Source organism: Nicotiana tomentosiformis, chromosome 10 (genome assembly GCF_000390325.3).
Source record: "Nicotiana tomentosiformis chromosome 10, ASM39032v3, whole genome shotgun sequence".
NCBI classification, from domain to species: Eukaryota; Viridiplantae; Streptophyta; class Magnoliopsida; order Solanales; family Solanaceae; genus Nicotiana; species Nicotiana tomentosiformis.
In genome coordinates, this window is record NC_090821.1 from 5,970,528 (window position 1) to 5,987,566 (window position 17,039).

The following is a 17,039-nucleotide window of genomic DNA, read 5'->3' on the forward strand; positions in this document are numbered from 1 at the left end:
CCTTGCGTTCAATTAGGGACAAGCTATTTCTAGAAAACGGTCTTATATCTCATTTGAGAATTATATCCAAAAAATTGTCGTCACTGTTAATCAGTTTGGAGAGTGTTTAGATTTGTGTGTACTTTTGTCTCAGAGGGAGATTATTACTATTAAGGAAGAAATATTAAAGAGAATAATGAAAAAAAAATCGGTAAAGGACCAAATATACCCTTATACTATGAGAAAATATTTAAATATATTCTTCTGTTTACCCGAAAAACGGATAGAGTTAAATTTATACGTAGTTTTAAGGACACGTGGTATAACTTGGTACAAATTGGAGAAATAAGTAGAAATATATCAAATATTGATTGTAAAAAGGGAATAAAATACAAACCCTAAATTGAGTAGAGAATGATTTATAAATGAACAAGATGAACCAATGTAAAAAAAAAAACCCCAAAAGGATAATATTTACTATATGTGTGTAAATCTCAATAATATCTGAAATGTGAGAGTGTATTGATGTCTGAATGTTCAATGTGTGATGGATCCCCTTGCAGAAATGATAGCCACTCTTAATATAGTGGAGGAATCCTACTTTAGATATTATTAAAAATACATAGTGGAGATTCTATGATAGATTAGTTAAATAACTTTTCCTTAATTCCCGCCGAGATTCTCTCCGCTAGTGCGGCTACAACGGCTCTTTGTCTCTTGGCTCGATCTTGGTCGGTCTCTGGATCTCGAGCTCGATATTGACCCGAGCTCGATATCGATCGGTCTCTGGCTCTTGAGCTCAATAACACAACTTCACATCATAGCTCGATATTGACTCGAACTCGATATTGACTTGAGCTTGATATTGACTCGAGCTCGGACCACTTCTCATCATTGCTCGCTATCGACTGGAGCTCGATATTAGCTTGAGCTCGGTATTGATTAGTTCATGAATCTTGAGCTCGATAATCTAGCTTCACATCATATCTCGATATTATAATGACGACCCTCGGTCCATCATGTTCAAATCTTGACTAATTATACGAAGGACAAACTCGATTTTGACCGTATACACCTTCATTATATTTTAGGTTCAAATATACCCTTGTCGTAATATTATTGGTTCAAATATACGCCTTTTCTGTTAAGTTTGTTTGAGGTGGACATCCAATCCTACGTGACAGTGATATTTGATGAGGTGGATGTCACATGACATGCAACTTCTGCGCCCCTAATCCATATATAAAAGATTAAATTTGAAATATAATATTTTTATGGTAACGGTAATGGTGACAATAGTGATAGAGAAAAAGAAAATTTTAGTAGAAAAAAAATAAAAAAAAAGGGGTGAAATGGGTTAGGGACACTGATATGGCAAGGTACGTGACATCCAACACAGTCAAAAAAAGAAAAGAAAAAAGAACACTTTCCAAGTGAGTTACAACGCAGAAAAGACATAATTTTCTACTTAATCAGATACGTGTAGGCCCTCAAATCCGATTGCCTAAACTTCAGACAGCAAACATAATAATATTCCACATCCGCAAAATTTCTCTTTTTTCCCCCTTTCGGCGTTTCAAAAGTAAAGACTTCAAATAACTTTATCACAAACATTCTCCACTCAATACACATACACAGTTACACACAGAGAGAGACACAGAAACATCACAACAACACACACACGATCCTTAGATCTACTCTATCTACGAATCACAACTTCAGTTCTAGAGAGAGAAAGTTCTAGAGGATAGATAGACAGCTAGAGTTTTCTAGCTTCATGCGTTGACGTTGCCGATGGATGAGAAGTTGATACAGCGATTGGAGTCCGCCGTCACACGGCTTGAGGCACTGTCAGCCGGCGGCTTCAGCGGAGGAGTTTCGCCGGGGGAGGGTGAAGCTGCGGCTGTTTTAGATCCGTCGATTATTGCCTTTGACGATCTGAGGTCTCAGTTCGTCGGGAGAGTTCGAAGTGCTGCAGAGAAGATTGGAGGGCGAGTTTTGGATGTGACAAAGATTGTTGAGGAGGCTTTTGAAGCTCAGCGTGAACTTCTTATCAAAATCAAGCAGACTCAGGTTATTAGCTCTCTTAAATTAGTTCAATATATCGAACGTTATAGATTGAGAGGTTTTTGTATAGCTGATTCTTACTAGTTTGAGATAGAAACGTAATTGATTGATACACTTTCACTGTCTAAATTCTGATATACTAGTTGACTGCGTCGATTAACAGTTGAATAATTATGATGGAAGTTATATTTACTTCGGTTTGTCTATTTAATTTTAGTAGTACAAATGCTAGAACTTATATAGCATGTCCCTTTTGTTTTGTCATTGTTGTATTTCATGTGGTTTATTTGTGCATCATGAGTGGAAAAGCACGAGTGATTCTTACAATATATGAATAGTCTAATTTGGAGCTTCGGGAGACTCGTTTCAAGTGCATTGAGGTGATTGTACTCAAGAGCTGGAATAGGTCTTGTTGGTGAATTCTGCTAACTGAAACAGTCAGGAGATGTCCGACTTTTTGGATAGGACTTGTAATTTCTCTGGAAAGAGGGGTTAATTTGGAGGATAAGAAGTCTCGTTTCAACTGCATGGAGAAGATAGAGCTCAGAAGCAGAATAAGTCTAATTGGTAACTTCTACTTATAAAAGGGGTCTTATCGGTAACTTCTGCAGTTCTGCTAATTGAAACAATCGTGAGCTATCCGAGTTTTTGTATTGCACTCACAAATTTTGTCAAAATATAGGTGTTGATTTTATCACTTTGAAATGTAATATCTTATGCAAGTTATGTGGAATCTTTCAAGTTGATCTCCTTTCATTTAATGCAAGACACATACTGCAGCTATAGACTGTTAATGGACTATCTGTTAAACAGCGTGCTGTTCATTATATAGAAAACATAGTGTTGAGATGTCTTGTTGTGATAATGTGCTCTGATTAACAAACGAATCTGTTACGTGTTTGAAATATACTTTTCTTTCTTATGCACCCATATTATGCTCACTTTTGGTCTTGATCGTGCAGAAACCTGACATGTCTGGTTTGGCTGAATTTCTTAAGCCTTTGAATGATGTGATTGTGAAAGCTACAAAAATGATAGAAGGACGGCGACCTGATTTCTTCAATCACTTGAAGGCTGCTGTTGATAGTCTGACAGCCCTGGCATGGATAGCTTACACTGGAAAGGATTGTGGTAGGATATTCTCTAAGTTCTCCACTTTGTTAAGTCCCAGTCCACTTGTTGACGATGTTGGTGCTCTCTAGGTTTGAGTATGCCTATTGCACACGTGGAAGAAAGTTGGCAGATGGCTGAATTTTACAATAACAAGGTAATTGGACTTCCTCTAGCTGCTCACTCTTTCCTCTGATCATTCTCTTGCTTGAGAAAGTATTTCTAATATTTTTGTGGCCTGGCCAAAATTAGGTGGAAAGGAACCACGATCATTTTGTTCATACCCTAAATTTCCTTGATTGATGTTGTTTCTTGAATTTACGTCCTTTATTTTGGGGGAAAAGAACCATTTACACCTTTCTAACCTTCCCGCCATATGCCCTTTTATGCAATATCAAGAAGTGAATGCTATTTTTGGTGCTTTGGATTGGAGCAAAACGTCTTCCATGGAAATATTTAACTTTGAAATTTTTTTCTCTGTCGGTTTCTAGTTTTTGGTTGGGTGTAAAAATATGTGATATATGGTAATAGTTCAAGGTGTAGGATAGGGTATAAAGATCGTGTCTTGGTGATATATCTTTATTATTGAAGGCTACAGTCAATTTCTAAATGTTGGACGCACATCACAAGTTCAAACCCTGCCATTGACATATAAGTTTCTAGTATAAGATGTATGGTAAGCACAAGTTACAGGTTCGAACTCGAATCAGTGAACCCGGCTTGGTATTTAAGTGGAGATTGGTAGAGGTATGGGTACAATATCCGGCAAGTTTCAAAGTTGGAAACAAGGATTTCTTGGTTATAGACGAAAAAGAAGGGGAAAAAAGCAAGAAAGAAAGAGGCAATCTGTTAAGTGCTCAGCTCCGTCTGCTTTGACTGAACAAAACATAGCAGACATATGTCAAAGTCTGTGTTGTCTAGCAGTCTGAATCCCCTAAAAAAACATCATGAGAGGTTGTTGCGATTTGAAGTGAAGGATGACGGGCATCTAAAAGAGTGGAGGAGGGGTGTGAACTCAATCTATAAGGAGGGAGGAGAAGTCGAAAGGGCCGAAAGCACCTATGGACAAAGTGAATACTTCAGAATTTTGAGTTCCTAGAGGCCTCCTAGGAATTGGTGGTATCTGATCTCGGAATTCTAACAGAAAATCAAGGCCTTCCATTACCAAGTTCTCGATTTGTGGGAGGGCTCCATGAGGAAGTCAAAGCCAGAATCACCAAATGAAGGCCGGAGGTTAGAGTGGTGGCAAGGATAAAGGATTGATAAGAGAGGGTGAATTTGTAGCTAATTGTTTGTAGAACGGTTCCCAAACAAGTGTAAATCCACTTATTATTATTCTGAAAACTAAGTTGCTCGGACTCTTCACTTTCGGTGCCACACCGTGTCAACACGACGTAAGTGCTAGTGTGGATGTGGGTGTGCTATCCGTACCGGATAATCAATTTTGGGTGCTCTGACCAAAATCGACCTATTCGGGATAGGTATAACTTCATAAAAAAAGATCGAGACAGATACAATTATTTCTAAAATCAAAACAAAAGCTAGGGTGGAATTAAAAAAAATGGAATACGAAATTTCTATGTCAGTTCTTTTCCTTTTATCTCCTTTGGATTCTCCTCTTGATCAATATGTTCTCCTTCTTGGAATACCTTGTAAGTTTTCCACATAATATCTCATAATTTAGACATAACAACAACAACAACAACACCCAGTATAATCCCACATAGTGGGGATGGGGAGGGTAGTGTGTACGCAGACCTTACACCTATCTCATAATTTAGACATATTTTTATTATTGTATTTTTTAGATATTTGAATTATTTTTAGCACATAAGCTCACCCTAGTGTTGTAGTTGAGATTTGAACCTGGAAGCTCTAGGTTATTACACCCATGCTTCAACCACTACGTCATCTCCTTGGGGATTTACAAAATGTATTTTATCTTTGTTTCCATAATTTTAGGACTCCAAAACAAAAATGAAAAAAAAAATACCAAGAGTTGATTGAGTTGCCAGCTAGAATAAAACAGTAACCAAGTCCATTCAATCCTTGATGGAAAAGGATTTTCTTCCGAGCTGGAAGATCATATTCCAATTTATTTTCTGCTGTTTGGTTTCTGTTATATATGTTATTTTGCCCTCATTAATAGCGCACTATATAAAGTGTAATACTGTTCTAACTTCTATTAAAATTTCATGATATATAGGTCCTTGTGGAGTTCCGAAACAAAGACTCGAATCATGTTGAATGGGCAAAAGCCTTGAAAGAGCTTTATCTCCCTGGCTTGCGAGATTATGTTAAGAGTCACTATCCGTTGGGTCCTGTATGGAGTGCTACAGGGAAAGTTGCTGTATCTGCACCACCAAAAGCTCCCACACCAAGTGCTCCCATGCCTCCTCCTCCACCGCCAGCTTCTTTGTTCAGCTCTGAATCTCCCCAGGCTTCATCATCACGTCAAACGAAAGGGATGACAGCTGTTTTTGATGAAATTAATTCGGGAAAGCCAGTGACTTCTGGTAAATTCAGCTACCGTCCCTCCTGTTTAATGTAGATATCATTTTGCCCTTAGTTGATTTTTTTTCTTTTGTCTAGGATTGAGAAAGGTGACAGATGATATGAAGACAAAGAACTGGGCAGACAGAACTGGTGTCATTAGTGCAGGAGGAAAGGAAGGTCATGTTAGCTCACCCTCTTTTTCTAAAGCTGGACCTCCGAAATTGGAGCTTCAGATGGGTCGTAAGTGAGTAAAACTTCTGCTTTCAATTAATCCATGCTTGACCACAACAACAACAACAACAACCCAGTAGAATCCCACTAGTGGGGTCTTTTGCAGACCTTACCGCTATCCCTCCGGGATAGGGGATTAATCCATGCTTGAGATTAGGTAGATATGCTTCTGACTTTGATGTTGTGTTTGCTCCAGATGGGTGGTCGAGAATCATATAGGAAAAAAGAATCTAGTCATTGATGATTGCGATGCAAAGCAATCTGTTTATATTTTTGGTTGCAAAGATTCAGTTCTGCAGATCCAAGGTAACTTCATTTTTCCTCTAATATAAAGTACTGGTACAATCTGGAGAATGATGAGTTGGTTTTCAGTGTTCTAATATGCAGAGATGATGTTTGTTTGATGTCACAGGGAAAGTCAACAACATAACAGTTGATAAGTGCACTAAGATGGGAGTTGTATTCACGGTCAGTGATTGACTTCAAAAGGAGGGAATACATTGTTCAAGTATTAATGGTGGTTCTTTTCTAGACCTAAGCGCTTATTTTGATTTATAAATTTGGTGGACAGGATGTTGTGGCAGCTTGTGAGGTTGTCAACTGCAATGGTGTGGAGGTGCAATGTCAGGTATACAAATAATGCTTTCCTTTGAGGTTTACTGATGTTTTTATTTGAACTTCATTTTTATGTATCATGACCTCGTGATTGCATTTTTTTCTGTTGTGTGGGCTCTTTAGGGTTCAGCACCAACAATTTCAGTCGATAATACAACTGGATGCCAGTTGTACTTGAGCAAAGGTTCTTTGGAGACTTCCATTACAACAGCCAAGTCAAGTGAAATCAATGTTTTGGTTCCTGATGCTGGACCTGATAGTGATTGGGCATGTTCTTTTTCCCTTTTTCTTAATTATCTATTCATGTATTTCTTTTTGTGCTTGTGCTAACTGCTAATCATCAAAATCAGATGTGAATGAACTTAGAAGCTAATGACTTCCAAATGACATCTCACTTGGTAACAAGTGCTTAATTGAAATATACCTTACAAGTGTGTGCATGAAGATAACTCATGCAATTTTTGGACATATATATTTGAAGTTGAATTCAGAAAAAATTATTTAAATCAGAATTTGGTAAAAAGTTCTGTAAGTGAAGTTATGTTTTGAAAAAGAAAAGTTTGTGAAAGTAGAAGATCAATGTGGGTGTAGATTTTGAAACTTCAAACCACAATTCAACTTGAAAGTTTCTTTCGAAGTTCAAGTTTAGATTTTGTTCTCAACTTTACTTAAACCAACTTGCAACGTGAAGCCTCTTTATGTGCAAGTGAACTCATTGACAAATGCCACCTTGGTGTTTTGATACGGGACAAAACAGAAAAGGAGCTGCTGATGCTTATAATCTGAGTTTTCTGTTATTGGTTTCAAGCATAGTTCTGTACATACTTTACACCATCTAAAAACTGTAAGGTAAGCTGTGAGCTAAGCGCTGAGCTGAAGCCAAACCATGTATTTTTAAAGAAGATCCTGCTATGTCTGTGTGATATTCTCATCTTCTTGTCGTGTTTTTCTTTCTTTTCTTTTTCTCATTGGGTTCTTTTTGCAACATCTTGAGTTTCACACAAGCAAGTAAATCTGAAGACGCCCTTTTCTCCTTGCAAAAGATGATGATATTTCCTTCCTCTTATTCAATCAGCTTTAGATGAACAGCACTTGGCATCTTAACTGATGGGCAAGGATATATCATAGTAATAGTGTAGACTTTGGAGTACCTATGTCCTATTAACAAAAGGGGCTGAACTTATTTCTGGCAGCGTAAAATCTATCTGTGTTCCCTGTTTCGAACAGTTTTTTTTTTCTTTTACTTTTTGTCTTTGTGATGAGGTCGAACTAGTTTAATATGGGCAATTATTGCAGGGTGAGCATGCTTTGCCACAGCAATTTTCTCATGTATACAAGAATGGCCAATTTGTGACGACACCTGTCTCCCATTCTGGAGGTTAACTGGGGACAATTTCGACATTCAATTTCTTATGCTTTTCATATTATTTGCCAATTTGATTGAGAGTTTTAAAGGGTGGTTGATTGTTTTCTTTCTTGAGTGTAAGTTATGTCCTCATCATTGTATCTTGTGCATTTTATGCGCATCTCCTGTTGGCAGTTTTTTTAAAATGAGTGTCTGTGACTTTGTTGTTGTAACACGTCTGTTTTTTTGTACTAAAGCTTGATCTTTGTAAGCCATCAATTTTCTCATATATTCCTTTTAAAGGTGGTAATGTTTCTACTAATGGTTTATTCAGCAGATAAGTGCAGATTTTAAATTAGGCAGTATTGTGATTGTGAGCAAAATACTTGTCAATATAATGTTATCGGACTGGTCATTGTTATAATCTCTTATTTCTCAGTTCATAAGGTCTGCACTTGGATTCCACATTCCTTCAGCTGAACTAATGTACTTCCTCAAAATATCATTCTTAATTAAACCTTTCCAAAAGAAACTAAAAATGAAAACATAGCTCGGCTTGGTTTCATCATTCTTATGCTTTGTCAAATTACATTTCTTGTCTGCCAAAAACTATGTTTTGAAACCTGTGTTGAGTAGTTATGATTCTGATATAACTTTAAACGAATTATGTTAAACTGAGAGTAACAGGCAATAAGGGTTTGAAGCTAAATAAGAAAATGATCTCAACCGAATGATTATTAATGCACAGAGCAAGATATCCTCATAAATTCTAGCTTCTAGCTGAAACTTGCCTACAGATGTATAGTACATATACAAGCAATTGACAAATGGGTACGTTATATAACTTCAATTAAGAAACATAACATATTGATAATGCGCACTATTGTTGTCTTAAATTCCAAAACAAAATAAAATGACTCAACTTATCAACAAACTAACCTATAAAATTACTATGTCACGCTGCTTTTGACGAGCAGCTATATACATTTACCACCATCAGTCTAATGTATGTTTTATGGTGGAACCGTGGAAGTATATATACAAAAAACTATTTTTCAGTACCTAAAGCATCCTTCAAGTCTAGAATGAAGGTATGTGTTATATCTACACTTTATATTTTATAAATAAAAAACAATGTACTGCTATTAGCTCAGAAAGCCTTGCTTTGCTTCCTTCCTTCTTCGCCCTCGAAGCGAAGGTAAAGACCAAGACACTGGGGATTCCCAATCTGACCGCACTTTCCTCAGGTCGGACGGCTATAATTTTAACTCTACTCATCTACATTCACAAATGCTGTGCTCAAGGGCTGCATGTTCTTAGTTATGCTTCACCTCTGGAATGGACAAACTCACCAGTCGATCCATGTTGACTCCTTGTGAATTCTTCACTTGATATTTCAGATTTCTTGAATTTTTTTATGTCATATGAACGTCCATCACATTCAGAACTTTCTCCTGATCCAGGTATTCCACTATGACCTGGTGTTGATCCTTTATTTAAATCATCCAATAAAGAAACATCACCTTCCAAAGTACGTACAATCTGCAAATTTATTATCAATCGTCAACAAGCCATTTCTAATACTCGTATATTATATGTCTACGGATGACCTATAGGTCACGGGTTCAAGTCGTGGAAGCAGCCACTAATGCTTGCATTAGGGTAGGCTGTCTACATCGAGGGGCGGAGTTAGAGTGCCGGGAACGGGTTGGGCCGAACCCAGTAGCTTTAGTTCAAACCTTGTATTTGCCTTAAAAAAATCTATTAACTAACTTAGAACCCTATAACTTAATAGGATTAGAATCCCGGAATCATAACTTAAAATCTTGGCTTTGCGGACTACATCACACCCCTAGGGGTGCGGTTCTTCCCAGAATCCTGTGTGAATGCGGAATGCTTTGTGCGCCAAACTGCCTTATTCTTTTTGTATATTATATGACTCACATCTCTTTTTACTAAATTAGGAAATCCAATTACTAATAAAATGGGATTTTTATGGTGATTTGAGTACTACGACAACAACAACATACCCAATATAGTCCCACAAGTGGGATCTGGGGAGGGTAGAGTGACCTCTGCCTTTAAAGGCAGAGAGGCTGATTTGAGTACTATAGAAAATATTAGAAAAGAAAACTTACTTGACTAATTTTTGGACGTCTTCTAGCAGAATGTCTGATTGATGCAGCAGCACAAGTAACCATGCATAGCATTTGCTGAGCATCAAATTTTCCTTCCAAGCGTAGATCTATTAATTCATCATAATTTCCACCCTCTGTTGCACGACTAAGAATTGGCCTAGCCTGGATATGTACGTAAATATAAATTTACAAATTAATAATTTCATATAAAGTAATTTAAGGCTAATTAAATTTTGTTTCAAGCAGAAAAGATGAAGATATATATACCCAATCAACTAAATTGTCACCATCACTGTTGACATCTATAGGTCGACGTCCAGTTATAAGTTCCAATAGCATAATACCATAAGAATATACATCAGATTTTTCTGTCAACTTTCCAGTCGAAGCATATTCTGGTGCGAGGTACCTATATTTTGAAATAAAACAAAAAAACATTTCAAGTTTTCTTCAATCTCTTCAATCTATTGTGGACAATATATATTAAAATATGTCATATGTATAATTTTTTTAAGACAATGGAAACATCAATGATACAACAACAAAAATAATAACTCAGTGTAAATCCCACAAGTGAGGTCTGGAGAGAGTACTGTGTACGCAGACCTTATCCTATCTTAGGAAGGTAGAAATGTTATTTCCGGTATACCATCCACTCAAGAAAAGATGAAAAAGAAGCAGTAACAACAAGTAGTAACATCAACAATCCAACATGAAAACCAAAGCAAAAGAAATAGAGTAGCAAATAGTAATAGAAATCTACGAATAAGAAAATACAAGACTAACACTATTACTACTAGTATGAACAAGGAAACACTCAACTAGTCTTCCACCCTAATTCTCGACATCCACGCCTTCAATGATAGAAAGCAAATAATTCGGAACAAAAGTTTTTTGTTATTCTTAAATGACAACTAAAACAAAAAAGATAAAGCAAATTAACTCAGATATTTAGAATGCTTACCCAAAAGTTCCCATGATACGGGTAGACACATGAGTAAAGTTATCGGCTGAAAGCTTAGCTAACCCAAAATCAGCCACCTGATGATAAAAATGTTTTTGTTAGGATCATAATAGAGCTGAACATTGTATTAAGCTAAAGGGAAAATACCTCTATTAGTAACTTATGTATATATACCTTGGCTTCAAAGTTGTTGTCAAGTAGGATATTTGCACCTTTAATGTCTCTGTGTATAATGCGAGGGTCGCCTGCAATTTATAAAAGGATTATACAACTGATGATGATGTAAGAAGGAAAGTCTTCTAACAACAGTAAATAGTAAATTGTCTCCGGTGTGATCTATAGGTCACAGGTTCAAGACGTGCAAGCAGCCACTAATACTTGCATTATGATAGGTTGTTTGTATCACACCTCTTGGGCCGCATGCGGCTTTCCCTGGACCTTGCGTGAACGCGAGGTGATTTGAGCACCGGGATACCCTTTACAACTGATAATGTAAATATTTTTTTATATTATCTATGTATTTGATTTAACATTTTAAGGGTTTAACTTGAAATCTAATCTTTTCTCCCCTTTTACTGGAAATTGTTGCTCCCTGATTGTTACTATTTGATGCTATTTTTTCTCCCCTTTTTCCTTATTGTCTTTTGTCTCCCTCGACTTTCTTTCTTCCCCCTCTTTCCACCTTTTCTTGAGCCGAGCGTCTATCGGAAACAACCTCTCTACCTCTCTAGGTAGGGGTAAGGTCTGCGTAACACTACCCTCCCAAGATCCCACCTGTGAGATTATACTGGGTTTTTTATTGTTGTTGTTGTTGTTGTAACTTAAAATCTAATCTTAATAAAGAGTACTTAACCACGAAGGGAAAAATTAAATATCTCAATTATCTAGAGGGAAAACTAAGTAAACTTACAATCTTCATGAAGATAAGCAAACCCTTTGGCTGCTCCTATTGCAATTTTAATTCTCGTAGGGAAATCCATTACTGCGTTACCAGGTCCTACAAGGATGTAAAAGGAGATAAATTTTAAAGAAAGGACTAACATATTAAAAAAAATAATATAACCAAATTAGAATATTATAGTTTAAAGTGTGTTTGGTATGATGAAAGTCATTTTCCATGAAGAGTATGTTTTCCTTAAAAATATTATCTGGTTAGAAAAAATACCATAAACTTACTTTTTTATGAAAAACATTTTCGCGGAAAATGGCTTCTGTCATACTAAATACACAGCTAAGTAACATTTAAAAAAAAACTAAATTAGAATATTACAGTTTTTTAGGTGTGTTTGGTACGATAAAAGTCATTTTCCACTGAAGTTTTTTTTTATTTAAAAAAAGTATATTTTTCTTGAAATTGTTTTCTGGTTAGAGAAAACACCAGAAACTTACTTTTTCATGGAAAACATTTTCGCGGAAAATGACTTATCTCGTGCTAAACAGAGTGTTAAGTAATGTTAATATCATACCATGAAGGTGATATTCAAGAGTGTTGTTAGGAACAAACTCATAGACTAACATCCTTTGAGATCCAGCAATGCAATAACCAACTAAAGACACAAGATATCGATGATGTACACGACTTATAATTTCAACCTCAGCTTGAAATTCTCTTTCTCCTTGTCCACTATTAGATTTTAAACTTTTTACAGCTATCTCTTTACCATTAGGCAAAACCCCTTTATGTACAAATCCAAAACCACCTTGTCCAAGTAGATTAGCCTTAGAAAACCCGCCAGTTGCAGTTACTAAATCATCATAAGATAAATTGCTTTGGGTAAAACCAAATGATATATTTATTGGGCTTGGAGGTAGAAAATTCAGAGGTTTTCGTTGTTGTTGTTGTTGTTGTTGTGTGCCAGAGAAATCAGCAGAGCTCGTATTGCTCATTGGTGGCGGTGGTGGTGGTGGTATTGGCCAACTATATTCTGAGCTTACTCCGGCACTATTGGTTGGAGGGGGTATTTTAACAACATGTTCTGAAGATTGGACATTGTTGTTGTTCCAATTCCCATGTTGTTCATTGTTATAATAGTCACCACCTGTACTAATGTGTGAAACTTTGGTTAGAGGCCAAACCAAAAAATGGCAATAAGCAAGAAAGCTAACAAGATTAAGAAGAATTATCTACTTCGAATTTTTTACACTAGAAGGTCACGTACCTTATTTTTCATGTTACTAATTTCACTTATTACGAGTCACTATACTTAATGATCTTATAAATTAAATGACTTGACAGTCTAAAGAACTTTTTATATTGTCAATGTACAGTGGTTAAATTCCTATAACCTGTTTGACCAAGCTTCTTCAAGGCAAAAAACAAAAATGCCTTTTTCAAAGTTGAAGTGTTTGGCCAAGCTTTTAGAAGAAAAAAGTGGTATTGAGTAGAAGCAGAAGCAGTTTTGGAGAAGCAGAAAAAAGTAGTTTCTCTCCAAAAGTATTTTTTTGAAAAATATTTTTGAGAAAAATACACTTAGAAGCAGTTTTTAAAAGCTTGATCAAACACTAATTGTTTCTCAGAAGTGTTTTTCAGATTGATTGTTCAAACACAAACTACTTCTCACCAAAAGTACTTTTGAGAAAAACACTTTTGAAAAAAACACTTCTTAAAACAAGTTGATTTTAGAAGATTGCTCAAGCATGCTATTAAGCACAAATAATGGACTTGACTAATATGCTTTTCATTATTTAGGCATTGAATTCAGTGTACTGGCTAAAAAAAAATATTTATATAGCTAAGATATGATGTAAGGAAAAAAAAAAACATTATATCAGCAATATAACAATATATGTAAGGTAATTAGAGATGAAAAGAGAAAGGATTTATACCCTTGGCTCTATAAGAATTGTCCCTGTAGAAGCCCATTTGATCACGTGGCTTTCTTCTTTTCCTTTTACAGCAAGATATTACGAAAACTAGCATAACAAGAAGTAATAGTCCTGCTGCTGCAGCAATTCCTATAAGTATTGCTTTCTCATGATTATTGTCACTATCATTTGAAGAATGTTTTGGTAGTGGTGGTGACTTATGTCTTGAGTGAGAGTCAGGTGGCGGTGGCGGTGGCGGTGGCGGTGGTGGTGGAGGGGGCGGTGGTGGGGGTGGAGGTGATTGCGATCCTCCCTTAGATGAATCAGACGAATGCTGAGATTTGTCATTGTCGTTATTGTTATTATTGTTATCGTTATCGTTAGGAGAAACGCTATTACTATTTGCAGAAGATGAACTAGGTGATAAATCGTCATTAGATGAAGACATTTTTGAAGAGGCCCTAGTTATCCTATAGGTAAAAGAACAACGTCGTATAGATCCTTGTCACTCTCCCAAAATAATCAATCCTGTTGAAGAAATCATGACACTAATTAATCACATGTAAAAACATGCCACTATATTGGATTATCATAAAACATCATCAAATTCTTCCTTAACAATGAATATGAGGCATCGTAATAATGATATATTAAATCAAAGATTAAGAATGTTAACAAAGAATTAGAGAGAAATTAAGAAGAAAAAAAGGAGGAGGAGAGGTGATACCTTTAATTTAGGAGAAGGGCAGGGAGGATTCTCAAAGGAAAGAAAGGAGAAAACATGTTTACCTGATAATAGTTTTTTTTTACAAAGCAACTATGAGTCGTTTTTTCCTTCCTCGTATTCCTCCTAAAGTAAAGGACTAATTACTATTTTCTTTTGTTATTACTACTAATATCTTAAGGAGAAATAACGGCTTTCGACCATATGAGTAATTATTACTTTATTTCTATTTTGATCTCTGTGTTATTACCTTTGATTAAATCCAGAGTGACAAGACGGGTTGCTCAAATGATCAGCACCCCCACCTATAATCATAGACTCTTGGATTCGAGTCACTAAAGAAATAATAACTCCAACAAAGGGGATCAAAAGGAAGAGAGTTATCTCAAAGAAAAAGGACGTAATTTCAATCCGGTTATTAACCAAGGCTAACAGAACACTAAGCGCATTTTTTGAATGTTTGGCAAGGTCTTGATTCAGAACTCGTTGACGCTGTAAAGCCCCGTTTCGTTAACTTTAAATACAAATTGTTAATTGAGCGTCTTCATTTAATTATCAGAAGTAGTTCTATTGAGCCTGGAGGTGTTGCTGTAATGTATTCTTTATAAGTTTTTGTTGCTCCCAAATGCACACGCAAGTATATATGGTCGTATAAGTAATAAAATGATAAGTCGAGTGTCGAACCCACAAAAACTTGTGTTAACTACTCACTAGTTTCACTAAGATTATTATTCAGTCAAGTATTTCCGACTTCAAAAGTGTGATTATTCTACGCAATAATTCTAACAAGTAACTAATTTATCAAGCAACAAAGTGGTTATTGTGTATTCAGTAGAGACGAATATTCCAGGGTTGTGATTGATTCACCAATCCTATTGTGTTCTAATTAACTCTCTCTTTCATACAATTCACTCATGGTTGCTAATTAATCGAACAATTGCTCTCGCAACCTTCTCCCGAAGTACTACTCGCTTATTCAAAATAGATTAACGCCTATATTCCTATGGAATCAATCTATTAAGAATGCATTACGATTACGATATTTAATTAAGCACGGTGACTAGATATATTCCTATCCTAACCACAAATTCGCCCCCTTAGAGTTAAGATCATGCTCTCTTCAATTCTTCTCTAATCTAAACATGGCTTTCCCAAGCATAACATAGATAGTAAATAAAACCTAACTGTTGGCCAGGCAATTAAGCAATTAATCATAGAATTGAAGAAACAACCATATATTAGTGAATTGTAATAAAGGTTAAGTCAACTTTAAACGACAATATTCATGGCTAAATCACAACCCCAAAACTATGGGTTGTAGCTACTCATGATAGTATCAAAACAAAATCACAAGTGTTGAATAATTAAAAATACTAAGAAAAGATGAAGAAAACTGAGATATCCTCGCTCCTGGATGTTCCTCGTGTGTATTTTTCCTTCAAAGTGGCGTATCCCCTCTCAAAATAGGCTTAGTCTTGCTTTTATACGCGTTGGGTAGGTCATGGGACGAAATAACCTTGTCCCGGGAAAAGTTGGAGAAGTTTTCGTCACCAGCGCCCAGGACAGTGTGGGGCGTTGGAAAAATAAGCATTCTGGAAATGGCGCCACAGGTAGCGCCCTACGCTGCCTGTGGCGCTACAATGGCCAATGTTTCATCTTTTGCTTCTTTTTGACTCTAATCTCATACCTATAGCCCCCTATTGCCTCCAGATGATTCCTACATATAAAAATATCATGAATTAACATAAATCAATACATTTTGCATCCAAATCCACGAAAAACGAGTAAAATATGAGGCGATATACATATAAATATATATACTTCAAGCTAACTATCAACACCCCATACTTAGACTCTTGCTCGTCCTCGAGCAATTGGACTATCAACTACACCCCAATAACGTACACATCTCAACTAGAAAGGAGCACTTTAATTTTTAACCATACACTCTACCCTTGACTATGATTGATACCGGCAATCAAGCACTAACATACAACTTTCACATTCTTCTCGTTTCAAGCATGCCCAAGTATAAACATTTCAATTCAATCAATTCAAACAACCGATCGATCACCACCCTTCCTCAAGAGCCGACTCGTTACCACTAAGCACCATCAACTCGCGCACTCACCCAACAAAAGAAGTTTACAACATCACTAATCCTTCATCAGATCATGTGCCCTTACCAACAAACAAAAGAGTGAATATAGAATAGTCCACACATTCATGTATGCCCTTGAACATATTTAAGGACATCACACAATTGAACAAAATTCGCTCACTCTCACAAAGAATTCATGTACATCCTGTGGTCGTACCATAAGCTTGCCCGTAGTATACATCTTTACTAACCTAAGCTAGCCAAATATATGACCAATTAGAACTTTAAGGTTGTAATGTAGGCTAAAGGATATGTAAGATACATTTAGGAATAGTGACTAACCTTCCTAAACAATTTAATACACTACACTCATAAATCAAGCACACATTCTTCTCAACCAATTCACTTGCCACAAACCATATACAACATAGCCCTTTTTTCAATTAAGCACTTCTATACTCCCA

At 36.2% G+C, this 17,039-nt stretch overlaps 2 protein-coding genes across 3 annotated transcripts; one reads left to right on the forward strand and one right to left on the reverse strand.

Moving 5' to 3' along the window:
* Positions 1-1,585: 1,585 nt before the first annotated feature.
* LOC104111171 (cyclase-associated protein 1-like) lies at positions 1,586-8,165 on the forward strand. Its single transcript, XM_009620809.3, has 10 exons — positions 1,586-2,052; positions 3,009-3,177; positions 3,249-3,313; positions 5,363-5,672; positions 5,749-5,896; positions 6,080-6,189; positions 6,296-6,351; positions 6,455-6,511; positions 6,622-6,765; positions 7,795-8,165. The coding sequence occupies exons 1-10, from the start codon at positions 1,774-1,776 to the stop codon at positions 7,879-7,881; spliced, it is 1,425 nt and encodes a 474-aa protein (XP_009619104.1). The 5' UTR covers positions 1,586-1,773; the 3' UTR covers positions 7,882-8,165.
* Positions 8,166-8,663: 498 nt separating this feature from the next.
* On the reverse strand, positions 8,664-14,625 carry LOC104111174 (putative proline-rich receptor-like protein kinase PERK6). 2 transcript variants are annotated; one of them, XM_009620811.4, is made up of 9 exons: positions 14,478-14,624; positions 13,772-14,278; positions 12,412-12,984; positions 11,856-11,942; positions 11,120-11,190; positions 10,946-11,022; positions 10,249-10,390; positions 9,982-10,143; positions 8,664-9,385 (listed from the first exon to the last, which is right to left on the reverse strand). In XM_009620811.4, the coding sequence occupies exons 2-9, from the start codon at positions 14,196-14,198 to the stop codon at positions 9,164-9,166; spliced, it is 1,761 nt and encodes a 586-aa protein (XP_009619106.3). In that variant the 5' UTR covers positions 14,199-14,278; positions 14,478-14,624; the 3' UTR covers positions 8,664-9,163. The 2 variants fall into 2 exon arrangements, with proteins under 2 accessions (XP_009619106.3, XP_070043625.1); XM_070187524.1 differs by lacking the exon at positions 12,412-12,984 and having other exon boundaries at positions 14,478-14,625.
* Between the last annotated feature and the right edge of the window lie 2,414 nt (positions 14,626-17,039).

Bases quoted from the DNA above. Each gene is read 5' to 3' on its own strand.
- LOC104111171 (XM_009620809.3), top strand. From the start codon at position 1,774: ATGGATGAGAAGTTGATACAGCGATTGGAGTCCGCCGTCACACGGCTT. The intron at 5,673-5,748 runs GTAAATTCAGCT...TCTTTTGTCTAG, and splicing joins GGGAAAGCCAGTGACTTCTG to GATTGAGAAAGGTGACAGAT. The intron at 6,512-6,621 runs GTATACAAATAA...TGGGCTCTTTAG, and splicing joins GTGTGGAGGTGCAATGTCAG to GGTTCAGCACCAACAATTTC.
- LOC104111174 (XM_009620811.4), bottom strand. From the start codon at position 14,198: ATGTCTTCATCTAATGACGATTTATCACCTAGTTCATCTTCTGCAAAT. The intron at 12,985-13,771 runs GTATAAATCCTT...ACATTAGTACAG, and splicing joins CAATTCTTATAGAGCCAAGG to GTGGTGACTATTATAACAAT. The intron at 11,023-11,119 runs GTATATATACAT...TTTTATCATCAG, and splicing joins ACAACAACTTTGAAGCCAAG to GTGGCTGATTTTGGGTTAGC.